This window comes from Macaca fascicularis, chromosome 7 (genome assembly GCF_037993035.2).
Source record: "Macaca fascicularis isolate 582-1 chromosome 7, T2T-MFA8v1.1".
NCBI lineage: Eukaryota > Metazoa > Chordata > Mammalia > Primates > Cercopithecidae > Macaca > Macaca fascicularis.
Window position 1 is genome coordinate 27,944,424 of NC_088381.1, and position 17,953 is coordinate 27,962,376.

At 37.0% G+C, this 17,953-nt stretch overlaps 1 protein-coding gene across 13 annotated transcripts in view; it reads right to left on the minus strand.

Annotated features, from left to right (window-relative positions):
- DMXL2 (Dmx like 2) overlaps positions 1–17,953 on the minus strand; it is a 173,181-nt gene that overhangs the window by 36,311 nt on the left and 118,917 nt on the right. For all 13 annotated transcript variants that reach the window (XR_012414972.1, XR_012414973.1, XR_012414971.1 and 10 more), the window contains 5 exons: positions 17,054–17,164; positions 13,628–13,797; positions 10,572–10,669; positions 9,994–10,159; positions 1,836–2,100 (listed from right to left, as the gene is read on the minus strand). Coding sequence is in view for 9 of the 13 variants with exons in the window: in XM_005559563.4 (XP_005559620.2) it covers positions 1,836–2,100; positions 9,994–10,159; positions 10,572–10,669; positions 13,628–13,797; positions 17,054–17,164 (810 nt within the window). In the remaining 4 variants the exon portion in view is untranslated. The remainder of the gene's footprint in view (positions 1–1,835; positions 2,101–9,993; positions 10,160–10,571; positions 10,670–13,627; positions 13,798–17,053; positions 17,165–17,953) is intronic.

Sequence of the window (17,953 nt, forward strand, 5' to 3'; positions counted from 1 at the left end):
GTTCCCACCCCCAGGAGACAAAACCCCAGGCCAGCTGAGTAGCCATGAGCCCACATATGAGGCCTGAGAAACAGACCTGCAGGCTGCTTCTGGCAGGCACACCTCCAGGCTGGCCAAGTGACCATGTACCCACACTCCTGGCCAGAGTAACAGACCTGTGGCCCCAATCCCAGCCAACCAGACCCTAAGCTGACTGACCCATTGTGTGCACATATGCACCCTGACCTGACAAACTGTCCAACAAGCCCATCCTGGCAAAGCTACATGACCATCACCGCAAACTCAGCCTAGGCAACTGAGAGGATTGCAAATGCCACTAATGTGGATTACAGCTGAAGAAGCTACATGGAGAGTACACTACTGTATCCATCTAACCAATGCACTCCACCACACCAACACCTGAGGACCTATTCATAATAACAAGTCTTTCCCTATAAACCCTACTCCATAAAATTAGAAGAGGCAACTTTTTCCACCAGATGCATAGGATCAATGTAGAAACACACCAACCATGAGAAAGCAAGGAACTATGACACCAAAGAAAAAAATGGAAAGGAAAATACTAATTCTCCAGTAATACACTCCAGTCATAAGGAAACATATGAAATGCCAGAAAAATAATTAAGGAAATCATAGTCTTAAGGCAACTCATTCAGATACAAAAGAATACAGATATACAACTAAAAGAAATCAGGAAAAGAATTCATGATGTGAATTTGAAATTCACCAAAAAGAAAGGTATCATACAAAAGAACCAAACAGAAATACTAGAGATAAAAAATTCAATGAATGAAATAAAAAAATAAAATCAAGAGCTTCAACAACAGACTAGACCAAGCAGAAGAAAGAATTTCTGAACTTGAAGATAGGTCTTTTGAAATAACTCAGGCAGACCAAAAAAAAAAAAAGAAGAAGGAAGGAGGAGGATGAGGAGGAACAGGAAAAAAAATAATGAAGAACGCCTAAGGGATTTATGGGACACCATTAAGTAAACAAATATTCATATTATGGGCATTCCAGAAGAAGAAAAAGGAAAAGGTGAGGAAAACATACTAAATAAAGTAACAGCCCAAAATTCCCAAGTCTTGGGAAAGAGACAGGCATCTAGGTCCAGGGTGCTCAAATAATCCCAGATAGATTCAACCTAAAAAGATCCTCTCCAAGGCACATGGTCACGTTGTCAAATGTCAAAGACAAGGATCTCCTCATTTTTATTCCCAAAAGGCAGTCAGTGACCAATGACCAGTATTTCATTTCTTATGATTTGTTTCAGGAAACAACCAAAGGAAATGGAGGAGGCAGACACAACATGTGTGCACATTCAGGTGCATGTGTGTACAACATATATATGTCAAATGCAACAAGAACCACACTGCTGTGCATCTTACTTTTTTCACTTAAAAATACAGCACGTATTAACACATCTATCTACCTCAATTTTTAATGACACACTGATTCTATATGTGGATATATTAAAATGTATTTAACTATTCTACTGACAAAAACTTAAAATGTTCCATTCCTTTCAAATTATTGCAAACAATGCTGATAAATATCCTTAAGTGCTTGTAATATCTAAATTATTTAGGACAACAAGGAAACAAGAAAATTTACCACAGAGGCATAAAGTTTTTGTATGCTTGTTAAATATATATGTAATTAGAATAGGATGGTAATCCTATCTCATCCTTTAGCCACACAAGAAATTTTAATAATAAATTCTCAAAGTTGAAAAGCAAATCTGGTAATGATTTTTCTTAATCTAAGTGAACATTAGTTCAGAAAGTGTCTCTTCCTTTAAAAAACAAAAAAAAGAAATCCACAAAATGTCCTACCTTGATGTTCATCATCCTCCTTTGGTGTTTGTTCCAGTAATGTGTCCAAGGCTCGGGTGTAATCTTTCATTACCCAATAGGCAAGACTACGCAGGAAAGGATCAGGATGTAATCTTTTGCAACTGAATCCTGAGCCATCCTTTTGGCAACCCAAAATCTTCTGATTTAGGATGGATATATAAGTGGATGAAGTCTCAAATTCAGATTCATATAAACGGGCAATAACCATGGCTAGCTGAATATCTTCCATTTTTTCAAGACATACCTGCAAATTTAAATTTTAATACTTATCTTATTTAATGATAATTAGAGAGACGAAATATCCCATCAATACCCTGAAATTATCTACCATTTATGTTCTCATGGTGGGGGAAGAGACAGTGAAGGGTAGTTAAATGATTGATAGGAGATTAAGGAATAGCAAAAAGAGTAACAGGTTGGAACTTAGTAGCTTCCAAACTAGACAGATCATTTATAAAATAAGCATGAAACAAAGTATATTAATATCATCTCAGACTTAGATCAATTTAAATAACATTCATTTTTAAAGTAAATACTACATATGACACTAGAATTTATATACCACTTCCTCTTAATTTCCAAATATATTTCTGCATAAACATAAGTATTACTATCTGCCTCATATTTAAATAGTAAATAACTTATGAAATAAAGCCACATGTTCTATTCATAGTCTCTGGGAGCCTATATGCTAATGCAACTACCAGTTCTGAGCATTTGAGGTCATTCAGGCAATATGAGCATCTCTCAGTCAACACTTGTCTTTGCTTGAATATCTTCTAAGCTAACCTTCCAATTTTAAAATCTTAAGTACTGATAATCGACGCCCAAGATGGCCGAATAGGAACAGCTCCAGCCTCCAGCTCCCAGCATGAGTAACACAGAAGACGGGTGATTTCTGCATTTTCAACTGAGGTACCGGGTTCATCTCACTGGGGCATGTGGGACAGTTGGCGCTGGTCTGTGGGTGCAGCCCGACCAGAGAGAGCTGAAGCAGGGCGAGGCATCACCTCACGTGGGAAGCGCAAGCGGGAAGGGAACTCCTTTTCCTAGCCAAAGGAAACTGAGACACACAACACCTGGAAAATCAGGTAATTCCCACCCTAATACTGCGCTTTACCAAGGGTCTTAGCAAACGGCACACCAGGAGATTATATCCCACACCTGGCCCAGAGGGTCCCATGCCCACAGAGCCTCCCTCATTGCTAGCACAGCAGTCTGAGATCTAACTGCAAGGTGGCAGCAAGGCTAGGGGAGGGGCGCCTGCCATTGCTGAGGCTTAAGTAGGTAAACAAAGTCGCCAGGAAGCTCGAATTGGGTGGAGCCGACCACAGCTCAAGGAGGCTGGCCTGCCTCTGTAGATTCCTCCTCTGGGGACAGGGCATAGCTAAACAAAAAGCAGCATAAACCTCCGCAGAGGTAAATGCCCCTGTCTGACAGCTTTGAAGACAGCAGTGGATCTCCCAGCACGAGGCTGAGATCTGGAAACGGACAGACTGCCTGCTCAAGTGGGTCCCTGACCCCCGAGTAGCCTAACTGGGAGACATCCCCCACTAGGGGCAGACCGACAACTCACACCTCACACGGTGGGGTACACCCCTGAGATGAAGCTTCCAGAACAAGAATCAGACAGCAACACTTGCTGTTCAGCAATATTCTATCTTCTGCAGCCTCCGCTGCTGATACCCAGGCAAACAGGGTCTGGAGTGAGCCTCAAGCAAACTCCGACAGACCTACCGCTGAGGGTCCTGTTAGAAGGAAAACTAACAAACAGAAAGGACACCCCACCAAAACCCCATCAGTACATCACTATCATCAAAGACCAAAGGCAGATAAAACCACAAAGATGGGGGAAAAGCAGTGCAGAAAAGCTGGAAATTCAAAAAATCAGAGCACATCTCCCCCTCCAAAGGAACGCAGCTCATCGCCAGCAAGGGAACAAAGCTGGACGGAGAATGACTTTGACGAGTTGAGAGAAGAAGGCTTCAACTGATCAAACTTCTCAGAGCTAAAGGAGGAACTACATAACCAGCGCAAAGAAACTAAAAACGTTGAAAAAAGAATGGATGAATGGATAACTAGAATAATCAATGCAGAGAAGACCTTAAAAGAACTGATAGAGATGAAAACCATAACACAAGAACTACGTGACAAATGCACAAGCTTCAGTAACCAACTCGATCAACTGGAAGAAAGAGTATCAGCAATTGAAGATCAAATGAATGAAATGAAGCGAGAAGAGAAGTGTAGAGAAAAAAAGAGTAAAAATAAATGAACAAAGCCTCCAAGAAATATGGGATTATGTGAAAAGACCAAATCTACGTCTGATTGGTGTACCTGAAAGTGACGGAGAAAATGGAACCGAGTTGGAAAACACTCTGCAGGATATCATCCAGGAGAACTTCCCCAACCTAGTAAGGCAGACCAACATTCAAATTCAGGAAATACAGAGAATGCCACAAAGATACTCCTCGAGAAGAGCAACTCCAAGACACATAATTGTCAGATTCACCAAAGTTGAAATGGAGGAAAAAATGTTAAGGGCAGCCAGAGAGAAAGGTCGGGTTACACACAAAGGGAAGCCCATCAGACTAACAGCGGACTCTCAGCAGAAACTCTCCAAGCCAGAAGAGAGTGGGGGCCAATATTCAACATTCTTAAAGAAAAGAATTTTCAACCCAGAATTTCACATCCAGTCAAACTAAGTTTCACAAGTGAAGGAGAAATAAAATCCTTTACAGACAAGCAAATGCTTAGAGATTTTGTCACCACTAGGCCTGCCCTACAAGGGATCCTTGAAGGAAGCACTAAACATGGAAAGGAACAACAGGTACCAGCCATTGCAAAAACATGTCAAAATGTAAAGTCCATCGATGCTAGGAAGAAACTGCATCAACTAGCGACCAAAATAACCAGCTAATACCATAATGACAGGATCAAGTTCATACATAACAATATTAACCCTAAATGTAAATGGACTAAATGGTCCAAATAAAAGACACAGATGGGCAAACTGGATAAAGAGTCAAGACCTATCAGTATGCTGTGTTCAGGAGACCGATCTCACATGCAGAGACACACACAGGCTCAAAATAAAGGGATGGAGGAAGATCTACCAAGCAAATGGAAAACAAAAAAAGCAGGGGTGGTAATCCTAGTCTCTGATAAAACAGACTTTAAACCACCAAAGATCAAAGGAGACAAAGAAGGCCATTACATAATGGTAAAGGGATCAATTCATCAGGAAGAGCTAACTATCCTAAATATATATGCACCCAATACAGGAGGACCCAGATTCATAAACCAAGTCCTTAGAGACTTACAAAGAGATTTAGACTCCCATACAATAATAATGGGAGACTTTAACACCACACTGTCAACATTAGACAGATCAACAAGACAGAAAGGTAACAAGGATATCCAGGAATTGAACTCAACTCTGCACCAAGCGGACCTAATAGACATCTACAGAACTCTCCACACCAAATCAACATAACATACATTCTTCTCAGCACCACATCACACTTATTCCAAAATTAACCACATAGTTGGAAGTAAAGCACTCCTCAGCAAATGTAAAACAACAGAAATTATAACAAACTGTCTCTCAGACCACAGTGCAATCAAACTAGAACTCAGGACTAAGAAACTCAATCAAAACCACTCAACTACATGGAAACTGAACAACCTGCTCCTGAATGACTACTGGGTACATAACGAAATGAAGGCAGAAGTAAAGATGTTCTTTGAAACCAATGAGAACAAAGATACAACATACCAGAATCTCTGGGACACATTTAAAGCAGTGTGTAGAGTTAAATTTATAGCACTAAATGCCTACAAGAGAAAGCAGGAAAGAACTAAAATTGACACCTTAGCATCACAATTAAAAGAATTAGAGAAGCAAGAGCAAACACATTCAAAAGCTAGCAGAAGGCAAGAAATAACTAAGATCAGAGCAGAACTGAAGGAGATAGAGACACAAAAATCCCTCCAAAAATATCAGTGAATCCAGGAGCTGGTTTTTTGAAAAGATCAACAAAATTGATAGACCGCTAGCAAGACTAATAAAGAAGAAAAGAGAGAAGAATCAAATAGATGCAATAAAAAATGATAAAGGGGATATCACCACCGACCCCACAGAAATACAAACTACCATCAGAGAATACTATAAACACCCCTATGCAAATAAACTAGAAAACCTAGAAGAAATGGATAATTTCCTGAACATTTACACTCTCCCAAGACTAAACCAGGAAGAAGTTGAATCCCTGAACAGACCAATAGCAGGCTCTGAAATTGAGGCAATAATTAATAGCCTACCAACCAAAAAAAGTCCAGGACCAGACAGATTCACAGCCGAATTCTACCAGAGTTACAAGGAGGAGCTGGTACCATTCCTTCTGAAACTATTCCAATCAACAGAAAAAGAGGGAATCCTCCCTATCTCATTTTACGAGGCCAACATCATTCTGATACCAAAGCCTGACAGAGATACAACAAAAAAAAGAGAATTTTAGACCAATATCCCTGATGAATATCAATGCAAAAATCCTCAATAAAATACTGGCAAACCGAATCCAGTAGCACATCAAAAAGCTTATCCACCATAATCAAGTGGGCTTCATCCCTGGGATGCAAGGCTGGTTCAACATACGCCAATCAATAAACGTAATCCAGCATATAAACAGAACCAAAGACAAAAACCACATGATTATCTCAATAGATGCGGAAAAGGCCTTTGACAATATTCAACATCCCTTCATGCTAAAAACTCTCAATAAATTCGGTATTGATGGAACGTATCTCAAAATAGTAAGAGCTATTTATGACAAACCCACAGCCAACATCATACTGAATGGGCAAAAACTGGAAGCATTCCCGTTGAAAACTGGCACAAGACAGGGATGCCCTCTCTCACCACTCCTATTCAACATAGTGTTGGAGGTTCTGGCTAGGGCAATCAGGCAAGAGAAAGAAATCGAGGGTATTCAGTTAGGAAAAGAAGAAGTCAAATTGTCCCTGTTTGCAGATGACATGATTGTATATTTAGAAAACCCCATTGTCTCAGCCCAAAATCTCCTTAAGCTGATAAGCAACTTCAGCAAAGTCTCAGGATACAAAATCAATGTGCAAAAATCAGAAGCATTCTTATACACCAGTAACAGACAAATAGAGAGCCAAATCATGAATGAACTCCCATTCACAATTGCTTCAGAGAGAATAAAATACCTAGGAATTCAACTTACAAGGGATGTAAAGGACCTCTTCAAGGAGAACTACAAACCACTGCTCAATGAAATAAAAGAGGACACAAACAAATGGAAGAACATACCATGCTCATGGATAGGAAGAATCAATATTGTGAAAATGGCCATACTGCCCAAGGTAATTTATAGATTCAATGCCATCCCCATTAAGCTACCAATGACTTTCTTCACAGAATTGGAAAAAAATGCTTTAAAGTTCATATGGAACCAAAAAAGACCCTGCATTGCCAAGACAATCCTAAGCCAAAAGAACAAAGCTGGAGGCATCACGCTACCTGACTTCAAACTATACTATAAGGCTACAGTAACCAAAACAGCATGGTACTGGTACCAAAACAGAGATACAGACCAATGGAACAGAACAGAGCCTTCAGAAATAATACCACACATCTACAACCATCTGATCTTTGAAAAACCTGACAAAAACAAGAAATGGGGAAAGGATTCCCTATTTAACAAATGGTGCTGGGAAAATTGGCTAGCCATAAGTAGAAAGCTGAAACTGGATCCTTTCCTTACTCCTTATACGAAAATTAATTCAAGATGGATTAGAGACTTAAATGTTAGACCTAAAACCATAAAAACCCTAGAAGAAAACCTAGGTAATACCATTCAGGACATAGGCATGGGCAAGGACTTCATGTCTAAAGCATCAAAAGCAACAGCAACAAAAGTCAAAATTGACAAATGGGATCTAATTAAACTAAAGAGCTTCTGCACAGCAAAAGAAACTACCATCAGAGTGAACAGGCAACCTACAGAATGGGAGAAAATTTTTGCAATCTACTCATCTGACAAAGGGCTAATATCCAGAACCCATAAAGAACTCAATCAAATTTACAAGAAAAAAAACAAACAACCCCATCAAAAAGTGAGCAAAGGATATGAACAGACACTTCTCAAAAGAAGACATTCAGGCAGCCTACAGACACATGAAAAAATGCTCATCATCACTGGCCATCACAGAAATGCAAATCAAAACCACAATGAGATACCATCTCACACCAGTTAGAATGGCAATCGTTAAAAAGTCAGGAAACAACAGGTGCTGGAGAGGATGTGGAGAAATAGGAACACTTTTACACTGTTTGTGGGATTGTAAACTAGTTCAACCATTGTGGAAAACAGTGTGGCGATTCCTCAAGGATCTAGAACTAGAAATACCATTTGACCCAGCCATCCCATTACTGGGGATATACCCAAAGGATTATAAGTCATGCTGCTATAAAGACACATGTACACGTATGTTTATTGTGGCACTATTCACAATAGCAAAGACTTGGAATCAACCCAAATGTCCATCAGTTACAGACTGGATTAAGAAAATGTGGCACATATACACCATGGAATACTATGCAGCCATAAAAAAGGATGAGTTCGTGTCCTTTGTAGGGACATGGATGCAGCTGGAAACCATCATTCTCAGCAAACTATCACAAGAACAGAAAACCAAATACTGCATGTTCTCACTCATAGGTGGGAATTGAACAATGAGATTACTTGGACACAGGAAGGGGATCATCACACACCAGGTCCTATTGTGGGGAGGAGGGAGGGGGAGGGATAGCATTAGGAGATACACCTAATGTAAATGATGAGTTAATGGGTGCAGCACACCAACATGGCACATGTAAACATATGTAACAAACCTGCATGTTGTGCACATGTACCCTAGAACTTAAAGTACAATTAAAAAAAAAAAAAAGAAAGAAAATAACCTATGGGGAAACAAGGATGAACAATTACATCAGAATTATCAGCAGCAAAACCGAGTATAAAAAATAAAACAATGTTCTATTTTAAAGAAAAAATCTTAAGTATTTATTATTTAAAAAAAGCAACTCATATGCCTGGGATAATTGTAAAAAAAAAAACAAAAAAAACCGACTAATTCTAAATTTAAAATACTAAAGTACTTTCACTTAATTGAACATTTTTCTATCATGTATTATTTCCAATTGTATTTGCCCTTTACCTGTTCATATTGTACATGATAGTAAGTAATCTAAGAGGAAGATACCAGAAGTAAACAGAAATATTTGTAATTACTCTCATAATCAGCTGCTAGGATTACATATCAAAAAATGGGAAGTTTTACCTCCTCACATCATTTTTAATATTCTAATATTATAAAATATTATAAAACAGTACAAATTGCAGTTTCAGTTCCTTATTTATGAATTTCATTAACAAAAAGAGAACAGCTTAATGTATCTGCCTTTCTGCACAGAATAAGGAGGTTGTGACCTACATACTTTAAATAGCTCAGAATCACAAGTGGTCGGGAAGACGACATTCATAAACTGTTTTTCAGCATTTTTTTCATACATTTTACACATAGTCTTGAAATGCAATGTGCCATATATGAAATTTTTCTTTTTTTCTTTTTGAGATGGAGTCTCACTCTGTCACCCAGGCTGGAGTACAGTGTCGCGATCTCACCTCACTGCAACCTCCGCCTCTCAGGTTCAAGTGATTCTCTTGCCTCAGCCTCCCAAGTAGCTGGGACTATAGGTGTGTGCCACCACACCTGGATAATTTTTGTATTTTTAGTGGAGACAGAGTTTTGCCATGTTGGCCAGGCTGGTCTTGAACTCCTGACCTCAGGTGATCCACCCTCCTTGGCCTCCCAAAGAGCTGGGATTACAGGCAAGAGCCACCATGCCCAACCTGAAATTTTTCATTTGTTTCTCCCTTGAATTTATTCATATTTTCCTTTACCACAGGGCCACTATTTTAAGTACAGCAACCTTTGTAGTTATTCTGTGTCCTTACAAACATATGACAAAAAGTTACGATCTCCTCTACAACCTTCTCAGGTTTTCAATCTTTTACAAGTATTATATAGTGTGTTTTCTTATTTATACCTCTATGGCATCTTTCAACGAACCCGCTAGCAAGAAAAAAGCAGCGGATTGTTCAAAGCGTTGTTTTCCAAGTAAGGAAAAAGCATTTTTCAAAGCAGCTTTTCGCCATCTATCTTCATTAAAGTTGTGGCTGAAAAATGTTGTCATTTTTTCATCATGCTGTGACCTGGGAACCAAGCAGAAACATAAAGTGGTTAAACCAAATTTAAAATGTTCTATAAAATGTATAAAAATGTAAAATAAAAACCTCAAACATAAATCTAAAAGAAGAACAGGCATTTGTTATCAAGCATCTCTTTACTTCGTCTAATAAGGAATGTCAATGCCTTATGTATACATAACTAGGAAACGAAAGCATTTTTTACTTTGCAAAGTGCTTTTATCAACTTTTAAAACATCCCACCCCTTAGATTAAGCTGAAAATATATTTTACCCTTTTTTTCAGCTAAAGGAACCAAGTCGCATAGAAGTTGATTTGATGAAGCTCATACACCTAATTATTTTCAAAAGCATTAGGTTTCTTACTCACAGCACAATCTTCATTCTGTTGAATCACATTAAGTGTCAAGGCAACTTACCTAAACAGACCCCACACTATTGCTTTCTTCTTCATTGAAAGGTAGAATAGTGCAGCATCTAAGGCATCATTGTTCCTTTGAAAAGAAGCTTTGGCAACCTAAATGATAAATTAAATATTAAATTAATAATTTGACAAAAGAATTACAATCAATTAATCAACAATGTTTCCCTGTTACTTCCATGGCTGATAGAAACTGTAGAGACAGAAAAAGTTGGTTCTGTTTCACAATCTTCAGTAGGTTATAATATTAATACACGCTCCTAGAGATAATCATTTGCAAGCCAGTAATTATGGTAAAAATCATAATTACAGCCAGCACTTATTGACTATTTACCATGTACTGGGCACGAGTCTATGCACCTTTTGTTATCTTATTGCATCACTACAAACCATGAGGTTCTATCATTATTCCCATTTTACAGATGAAGTGACTGAGACAGAAAGGTTAAGTGAATTGCCTACAGTCACACAGTAAGGGTTAGAAAAGGGAATAGAACCCACGTAGAACTGAAACTAACATAGAAAGCAATAAAGGTGGCAGAATATTCAATAGATGTGAGTTTTTTCTTGAAAATTCAACATGTTATACTGTATGTAATCATACTGTCTTAAACATAAGAGCATATAGGCCATATCTGATTTTTCCAGGATGCTGAGATACAGCCTCTGCAAATCATTAAGCTGAAAGGCATACTGACAAAAAAACAGTGGACATTTTATTAATTAGCTCACATTGATGGCAAAGCAGGAAGCTATAATACTAAGGTATGGGAAAAAGGGAAAAGACACCTAAATTACATCACGAAAATGCTTTACTCTTGGGTCGGGCGCAGTGGTTCATGCCTGTAATCCCAGCATTTTGGGAGGCCGAGACAGGCAGATCACTTGAGGTCAGGAGTTCGAGGGAAGTCTGGCCAACGTGGTGAAACCCCGTCTCTACTAATACAAAAATTAGCCAGGCGTGGTGGCGCACACCTGTAGTCCCAGCTACTCGGAGGCTGGGTGGGAGAATTGCTTCAACCCGGGAGGAAGAGGTTGCAGTGAGCCAAGATTACGCCACTGCACTTCAGCCTGGGTGACAGAGTGAGACTCCATCTCAAAAAAAAAAAAAAAGAAAGGAAAAAAAGAAAACATTTTACTCTCAATACTCTTTTCCCTTCCCCCTTTTAATTGTGTTCTCTGCCCCTTATCATTTAACTTAGTGCTTCAATATGCTCCATCAGTTTTAGAAGAATTTTATTTGTATTCAGCTGATTTATAATACACATTTCAAGGCAGAAAATGTACATATCCCTTTGATTTAATTTTAAGAAATAAATTACTTGTGGAAATAAATCATATGTGTATTATCACAGATAATTATAATGACAAGACACATGTTGACAAGAAGTAAAATCTTTGTGGGATACATCTGAAACAATTCAGATAAAATATATCCTCTTTTATCCAGTGCTTTGGAATATAAAAAATTTAATGTAGATACTGCATCATTTATATTCTTTAATAATTAACTTTTCCTGTACATCAGAAATCACATTTTTTAGTTGGTGCAGGAATGAATTCCTTCTTATATCTGTGCTTATTTTAGAAAAGAAAATACTGGTATTTTGTTGGTAGCCTTACATGTAACAGAAAAACAATACTTTAGACTCACATTTAAAACTGTGATCTGACAACCATACACACCAGAATCATGGGATGCTGATTAAGATGAAGAAACCTCAGCCTTACCACTAACCTACCAAATTAAAATCTCTGGTTATGAGATGGAGAATATGCATTCTACATAAGTTTACCAGGTGAGTCTTCTTTGGGGAACTACTATTAAGGAATTAATCAGGAAAAGGTCTTGGCATCCTTCAGAGAAACAAATTCATACTTCACAAATATAGTACCACTGATTGTACTCCAGGGAATTCCAAAGGACTAAAAGGAAAATATGAATGAGAATTCCACTTTCCTAATCCTGCTAAAGTAGAAAGGGCACAGGCTAAATCTAACATTTATAAATGACTGGAGTTTGGGCTTGTTACCTAGCTTCTCTGAATCTTAGTTCCATTATGTGTAAAATGGAAATGATGACATAGGGTTGATTAGAACATAACATGGAATTATTTATGAAAAGCAACTGGCACCAAACCTGGTAGAGAGCTGAACTGATTTTTTTTTTCCTAAAAGGAATCTACCAGAAAACTGACTCCAAAAACCTGCCCTAAAAACTTTTATAGCCATTTCACTTGCTGCCACAGATATGTTCTTCAAGTACATACAAATCAAAACTGTTTTTATCCAATGAGATTTCAAGCGTGCAAAGAACGTTTGCTACTTATTAAACTAGTGATGCAGAGAGTCCTTTGTATAAAAAGTTTAATTTGCAATGTAAATAACAAACAAGAACTCAAGTTTACTTTCTAAATTTAGATTTTTGCATTTTCTTAAACTACAGCACACCTCAATTAATAACAGAAAATATTATTATTCCACGGATATATTATAAATTCAGCCTATATAGAAAGACACAATATCATACTGCATGGATGTTTTATGAAGGTCAAGTTTTTGTAATCTTTAAAACTTAATTTTAAAAAGTCTCACCAGTCATGGTGGCTCATGTCTGTAATCCCAGCCATTTGGGAGGCAGAGGAGGGCAGATCGTCTGAGGTCAGGGATTCGAGACCATCCTGGCCAACATGGGTGAAACCCTGTCTCTACTAAAAATACAAAAATTAGCTGAGTGTGGTGGCACACGCCTGTAGTCCCAGTTACTTGGGAGGCTGAGGCAGGAAAATCACTTGAACCCAGGAGGCAGAGGTTGTAGTGAGCCAAGATCACGCCATTGCACTCCAGCCTAGGTGACAAGAGTGAAATTCCATCTCCAAAAAAAAAAAAAAAAATATATATATATATATATATATATATATATATATATATATCAAGACCTCAAGATAGACAAACAAATTTCCCACTACAGGTTTTCTGGGAGACGGTATCTTTTTTTCTTTAGGAAAAGTTTTTTTTTTAATATAACTCAAAATCCACTAAAAAAAAAGTTACCTTTTCAATGCATCTTCGAAGCGTGTTAATGTTCCTCACCCACCACCCTATTCCCATAGCTCTTAATTCAGACCACTGGGGGTCCCCTCTCTGAATTGCTGGAATCATATTAATCAGTTCTTCTTCAGCCTCAGAATGAAAAGCCCAGGCAAAATGGCATGTAGACACACCTAAATTGGAAATATAAAATAATAACCTTCATAATTGTATCAAATAAGAAAAACAATTTTTCATGCAGTCACATATGCATTCGTTTTGGAAAGAATTTTGAAGCAGAAAGAGTGAAAGGCAGTCTGTCATCGATTCAGGACTTTATACTATAAGTTTCTGAATACAAGATCAATAATGTGATACACAAAATCCAAATCTCTTTTTCCCCAAACATTTGTTTTTGTTTCCCCTACAAAAATAGGGACACTAAAACTTAATCATTAGACATAAAAATATTTGAATATCAGGCCATTCACACGTATGGCACACCAAATTTATCAAGACGTCACAAGAGCTGCCCAAGCTCACACAACTAAGAGTGCAGGGCGCAGGCCTGATTCCAAGTTTCTCTGTCACGAGGACCTGTGAATCCGGCCTGCCCAAGAGGACACAAGGTGTGTTGTCCCCGACAAGAGCCCAGGGGAAGGAAAGCATGGTGAAAGCTTCGTTCAAGTCAAAAGCACTTGGCTCACCGGCCTGGATGTCGATTCTAGCACCACTACCCCATTCTTCTCTCTACCCATGGAGCTAAATATCACTTCAAAGTAAGCTCTAAACTTCATGAGAGTTCCAGAAAATAATAAGGGTAAGTTGCAATCACGATGTACATTCCTCTGTTTTTAGTGCCTTCAGTTAAAAGTAGTTTAAAGTGACTAATATTGATGCTTTTTGATGAACATTGTTTTTTGTTTTGGGTTTGTTTTTTTTCCTCCTGGAAGAAGACTGACAGAGATCTAGGCTATTTGTAGAGGCAACAAAATCTTTACTGATGCTATTAGACTTCCAAGTACTAATGGATTTATCAACAGTTCAATTATTAATAACACTCTTACTGAAATTCGACTTAGAGCAGGTAAAAACACAACGTAATGAATGTGAACCATGCAGAATGGTAATGAATAATGGGAATGCTGGGAAGAACTCTGGGAAGCCTTGGAAAGAAGCCAAACTAGTCCAAGTAGCCATCTCTATGAACTCATTTTAGAAATAAAGAAATGTCTGAGGTCAATGAAAGTCACATTACAACTTAATAGCCTCTCAGTGCTATTAAGTATCAATATTGTTACACATAATTTTTTTCATTATCAACTACTATACAGATTTTGTATGCAGTTTAAAGCTTTTCTAATAATTACTGCTTCACTATAATTCCTTTAGAAAGTAAAAAACAAAAAACTATTATTATTATTTTGAATAACAATCTTAACTCTCTTAAATTTCCCATTGCCAACACTCATATAACAACTGTGTTTGTAATCATACCACAAAACTAATGCAACATGTCTTGGCTGCCACTATAAATTTAGGGGAAAACACCGGACAAAATTAATAAAAATTTAGTTTTTAATAACCTAAAAGACAGACTAATTTTTTGACTATTTAAATCTCTGCTGTTAAGAGAGAATTACTGCATCATATAATTGAAATTCTGCTTTAGAAACTAATATACAGCAACACAAAATGCATAATTTGCTGATACAAAATTTATAATATAAAATAATACATAGCATATTACATTCTATATCCTTAAATTAATTAAAATTTTGGTATAAGAAGAAACAAAACAAAAATACACACAGACATGTCAGAAGAATTAGGTTCAGAAAGCAAGATTAAGAGCAGTGAATGTATTTGAAAACTTGCAGAGGTGAAAAACGTTATTAGGGAAGAAAAAGAACAGGGGCACCAACAGGCACTTCTTTTTATTTACCTACCAATGGCAGGCTATTCTCTACAGTTTACCTCTGCTCTTCTCAGCTTTTCTATCTACATACTGGCTACTTAATTTTTCCCTGAAAACTGGTCCCAGGACCATCACCTATAACACCAGTCACTTCTCATTGCCCATGCTTTAACTGTAGTAGAAGGGAAACTGGAATTTGACAACGCTTTAGAAATTTGAAGTGTTTTAGATTGCCCTAGGAAATGTACAAAATTGTTATTAATTGATTCAATACCACTTGACTATCACCCAAAATTAAAGAGAACATGGAGATACCATTTTAAAAATCTATCCAAATGGCATAGATTGCTTAAAATGTTAATATCAAATGTGGGCAATGGGTTGAGTTTTGGCATCATCAAACTTTTTTTATTTTACATTTTTAATAATTTTTTGTTTTCAATTTTTGTGAGTACACAGTAAGTGTATACAAACTTCTGGGAATGTAAATGAGCACAGTACTTCTGAAGGGCATTTTCATGATACTTATCTTATCAAGGGTGAATAATTTTCATGCCTTTTGATTCAGTAATTCCACTGCTAGAAAACTAGCATGAGGAAATAAACAGGAATGTAAATACTTACTTGCCAAGCTACAAGGTTCTTCATTACAGTGACAATTCAAACAGAAAAAAAACCTCAGCAAAATCTATTTCAAAAATAAAGGATTGGGTAGATAAAATACAGTTTAGACACAGAATTTCAGATGGCTATTTAAAGTTATGTTTTCAAAGAACATTCATAGGTTAAAGGGTATAAGTGCCATGGGTAGGAATAACAGTCTATCAAGCCTAGTGTTCTAGGTTCTGTAATACTAAGACATATATTATGGGACTCTTTCCAAGATGTTGGTTTCAAAAGAAATATGGTCCAATGAAATGAGCTCTGGACTGGGATTCGAACTCCAAATCTTCTAATAAATAGTCCTGTATCCTGGGCAGGTCACTTTTAATTCTATGGTTTCAACTTTTTAATCTGTAATAACAAGGCTGATATAAATCCTTATGTCTCAAATCAGGTGTGGCAGTATGCTTGAAGTATGCAAATCCACTGTTATCAATATGGCAGATCTTCCTGAATCATCAACTTTACTTGCTGGCAAATAACTGGAACATAATGCTTACATTAAAATAAATACAAAAACATATCACAGAGCAAAGTTTACACAATTTTTCAAAGAAAAGACATCAAGATATTTAGCACTACTCTGCAGAGAGCCACTTCAGGTTACCACCTCAGGCATACCACATTTACCCCCTAAGCTACTACTTCAGTAAATAAATTCTATTCTAAACTTAGTTAGAAGAGTAAGTCACAGAATAGAGCCGAAGGATGCATAGAAAAATGGTAAGTGGGTACTATGTGACAGAAAGATCTTAAGGCCAGTGATAGGTATGCACTAATGACTTACCTAATGTTTACACACAAATGTGAATAAACCCCACCGCTCCAATATTAAGTAAAAGTTGGCAAAGCTTCAGTGAGTGAATTACCTTGATGAAGTAGCTGCACTCGGTATAAGGGAGGCAGAGATGTCAAAAGGCATGTGTGTAGGCGCATAGCTAACAAGTATCTCAAACCACACTCATCTAATGTATCTCTTCCTGTAATTTAAACAGAAAATACGTTTAAGGAAAAAGGAATGCAAGAGGCCACAAACTGATAAGCTATAAAATAAACATTAAACTTAGTCATAATTTATATAAAATACGTAAGATATTTTTAGTGTATTCCTTCCTGAACACTTTAACGTTTTTACAAAAAAATCATATCTTTACAAAAAAATATATGTGACTACGAAAACTCTTAAAAGAAAAATGATTTAGGGAAATACAATTAACTATTAGAACAGATAACAAAAGCATTTATAGTGACATAATAAATGAAAGACATCTTGAAATCCAATAAAAAATATATTAACTATAGTATATTAGGTACAACTTTTAATAATATTTTCTACACGAATTCCAATGAGATGTAATGGAAATTATATAACTGATGTGAAATCATTTGTTATATATTTAAACAGGTAATATTTTCTACCTTGGTTAAATTAACTGAAATATCGTACTACCAAAGATTTAAAATTTGAATCCCCTGGCTAGTTAGTGTTACATGGTTAGGCTGAATCTTCACCTTGATTCCACAAATTTATTTATACAAATGAATTCCACTTAGTTGAAGTATGAAGGTGTAGCAAGTGTAACCAAAACTATAGCCACTGCTGGATAAAAGCAAAGGAAAAATACTGACAGCACCTAGCCCAATAACTGACACTTCAGAAGTACTCAAACATTATACAATCAAACAATATTTTCCAGAAAAAAAAAAACAAAAACTTTTAAATGGCCAAAGATCAAGCCCTAGCTCTGTTTTTCATTATCTATATCAAT